The sequence below is a fragment of the Mus pahari genome, chromosome 1 (genome assembly GCF_900095145.1).
Source record: "Mus pahari chromosome 1, PAHARI_EIJ_v1.1, whole genome shotgun sequence".
NCBI lineage: Eukaryota > Metazoa > Chordata > Mammalia > Rodentia > Muridae > Mus > Mus pahari.
This window is the reverse complement of record NC_034590.1, coordinates 158,380,844-158,384,449: the sequence shown is the minus strand read 5'-3', so window position 1 is coordinate 158,384,449 and position 3,606 is coordinate 158,380,844. Positions and strand designations below refer to the sequence as shown.

The 3,606-nt window shown below is 41.6% G+C and overlaps 1 protein-coding gene across 4 annotated transcripts in view; it reads left to right on the top strand.

Annotated features, from left to right (window-relative positions):
• Positions 1–1,309, top strand: part of Pcgf6 (polycomb group ring finger 6) — an 18,588-nt gene extending 17,279 nt beyond the window's left edge. For 2 of the 4 annotated variants that reach the window (XM_021204586.1, XM_029531574.1), the window contains one exon: positions 220–1,309. In XM_021204586.1, the coding sequence (XP_021060245.1) occupies positions 220–276 (57 nt within the window). In that variant the 3' untranslated portion in view covers positions 277–1,309. The remainder of the gene's footprint in view (positions 1–219) is intronic. The other 2 variants (XM_029531590.1, XM_029531582.1) reach the window with 1 other exon arrangement.
• The last annotated feature ends 2,297 nt before the right edge of the window (positions 1,310–3,606 follow it).

The window sequence follows — 3,606 nt, the reverse complement described above, 5'->3', positions numbered from 1 at the left end:
AAAAAAAAAAAGAAAAAGAAAGAAAAAAAAAAGAAAGGAAAAGAAAGGGAAAAAATTACATCAATAAGGAGTTTTTGGTGATGTCAATAAGAAGTTATATGTATCTTATAATTTTTACATTAAAGAATTTCTCATTACTGTTAGATTATGAAAAATAAGTCAGTTTTGGTTTGATTATATAAGAACTATATAAAATAGTCCCTTTTGTCCCCTCTTCAGGATGGTCTGCTTGTTCTTCATTATGGTCTTGTGGTTTCTCCTTTAAAAATAACTTGAAGATGCAAGGGTGTATGAGGAGAGAAACCCAGTCGGAGGCGTCTGCATATCTGCATTGCACCAAAGATGGTCACAAAGCATGTAACTCCTGCTACTTTACGCTGTTAAGAGCTAGCTTCTGTTGTCAGTACCAGAACCCTAGCATTGTGTACAACTTGAAACAATAGAATGTATTTGCTACACTAAAGACTATGTAAACAGCATTCATAACTCAGGGGAAAAAAACTGAAAACACTGAATTTTAAAATTCCTTGTGATTCCAAATATGAGGAAGTTGCTGGTTGCTTCCCGTCTTTGAAGTTGGTTGGTCAGTTTCCCTGAACTGGGATTCTGCCCTCCGACTGCATGGGTTGGGTGGTGGCCTTCAGAAAAGTTTTGCTTTGAATTCAAAGCCAGTCTGTTAAACCTGGGGTGTGTGCTCTGCACTGAAACTACTGGCCACTTACAAGTTCCTGTCCTATTCTGAACTTAAAACAAAATTCCAATGATACTACTAAAGCACTGTTCTTCAGCTCTGAGACTGGAGAGACTGTCTCCTGTTAGAAATGACTCTTCTTAACATCCCTTAAATATGAGGTGCTTCTTTATAATAGTTTATTTGCATATAGCAGTGCCACTGGGATAGGTGTCACAAAATTCCCTCAGTGTGGCTGTTGATAATGGCACTGCTTCTAACAGTAGCAACAAATTTCAGGTGAATTACCAGAAGTTTACAGAACCCTTATTGTTCCTCAGTCACTTAAATTACCTTGTTCCATGTTTAATGTTTTTGTTTTCTTGTCATTTGGATAAAGAATCAGAGTCTTTGAGAACCTTGCTTTCACAGAGACTTCATTGTAAACATTACTTTGCCTAAAATTAGCATCCTGATGCTTTCTAAAATATATATTTTATAGACTTACTTCATAGCAAAATTTCCAAATCTGTACAGAAATTTAAAAAATTAGACTTAAATTGGTGATTGTTTTTGTAAAGAATTTATGAATTGTACATAAATCTCTTCTGACATTTAATAAAAATTTATTTTAGCCAATTTTGAGATGTGTCAACATATTCTTTGTTTTCTTATTGTGCATGTGCGTGTGTGTGTGCCATAGTATTATGGTAGGCGAGTAAGAGTCAGTTCTTCCACCGTGTGGGTCCTGGAGTCAGGCTCAGGTAGCTTGGTGGCAGATACCTTTACCCACTGAGCCACAGTTGGCTTTTAAAAAACAAAGCATTTGATAGGCAGGATGTCTGAGGTAAAGTTACACTGCCACGAATAGCTATTTATCCGGTGTTGTCACACTCACTGATGCTGTGCTGTGGTCTGCGGCTGTTGCCGACAGTGGGTGACTGTAGAGTTCAGCTTCAGCTTCTCTTTCACTGATGATAACTAATGCCAGCATCCACTCGGACTTCCAAGGCCATCTCAGGTTCAGGGAGTGACCAGCAGTGCTTGCAGGACTCAGCTTTTACAACTGGAGTTGTCAAAACCAGAGGATGCCGGTGAAGATCAGCAGGGGGAGCAGGCATTGGAGAGAACCAGACATGAGTTTCTGGTTGTCTTATTCCAGTTGTCATGCAGGGACTGTGTTTCCTTAGATATTGGTGTACGGATGTTTTTTTGGTGACAAGGTCACTAGTTAGTATTCACTGTCTTGTTGGGAGGTGTAGGCACACAGTGCACCGTAGTTAACTACTCACACCCCAGAACCTGCCTACAAGTAAGTTACATTATTAGCACAAGCTTTATGATGTGGCCCCAAATCTCAGGTGTACACAGATAATCAAAGTCTGATGAGTTAACCCTTTATTGGGTTATATCGCATACAAGAAATTTGTGGGCCAGAGAGATTGCTCGGTGGGTAGTGTCACCTGATGCCTAGCCTGATGACTTGAGTTTGATACTGGAACCACATGGTAGACAGACAGAGCCGACTCCTACAAATGTTCCTGACCTCCACTTGTTTGCCATGTTACACTCCCATACACACACTCTCACACACACAAAAAATCTGACTTGGGAATGGGAGTTTATGTCACAAGTCACCTGGTTTTCCTCAGGAGCTGTCCCTGTCAACTGGGACTCATTGATTTGGACAGGTTGGCTGGCCAGCAGACCCCAGAGATCCTTTCTCAGTCTACCAAGTACATACTAGGTTCGTGTGTGGGCACTGGGATAGAACTCAGATTCTAATGCTTACATGGCTAGCGCTTTGCTGACTCATCTCCCTAAGCCCCGGGATCCATTTAAAATAGAGGTGAAAGCCAGGCACGCGGTACGTGCCTGCAGTCTTGGGTGGCAGGGACAGAAGGAACCTGGCCTACATTTTGAGTTCCAGGACAGCCAGGACTACATATCTTAAAAACAAAACAAAATGACAAACCCCAGAAGTATTTGTGCTGTGTCTCTGTGCATGTGAAGCCAGGGTGCTGCACTCTTCAGAGCTGAAGTTACAGACGGTTGTTAGGGGTTTGGATTGTTAACAAAAGTGCTGAGATACAAACTTGGGTGCTCAGGATTGCACAGTAGCCGTTTCTCACCACAGAACCACCTAGCCAGCCTGCCACTGTTTCAGACATCAGTCCAGGATATAGGATACCCTGTCTCTAAAAAGAATAAGACTATCTTTTGAATGTGGTAGTGTACAAATGAATATGACTGTTGGCTTCCCTTCAAAACTAAACTGGGGAAATCTGAGTTAATTTCCTACAGAGATTTGATAGACTTTTACAAATGAAATGCCATATTGATCTCCTGAAAGTCGGCCAAGCACTTACATGGCAGTCGTCCTACTTGAGCTCTTGGAGAAGGTTCTTGCTGTAGCCTTGCAGCACAAACCCACAGCCTTTCCCAAGTGCACCAAGTACTAAGATGACACGTTTGTACCACAATGCCTGGTGAGTCCGTTCCTTCTAATAAATACGGGGATATATCCATTAACAGTATGAGCTTGATATAGAATCATTTATTTTTTTCCTTACATTTATCACTAAGCAGGGGAGGGGTGGGAATACAGCTTGGTGATGAACAGCTCTGGCTCTGAGGCTGGACCTCCTGCGTTCTTCTTTCATGTGGATTCTAACCTTATGCTCAGACTAGAATCCCATGCACAGTTTCAGGTGCCAGAGATGCTCATTTCATTGAGCTAAAAAGATTGATGAGCCCTGAAGAGGGTTGGCTGGTTATTTTGAGATGGTCTTTCTATGTTCTGTCTGGCCTGGAACTTGCTGTGTATCCAGGCTGGCCTCTTAAAGAGATCTAACCACCTCTGTCTGCTGAATGCTGGGATTAAAACTGCACCACCACATCTGACAGGAATTCTTTTTTTTTTTTTTTTTTTTTTT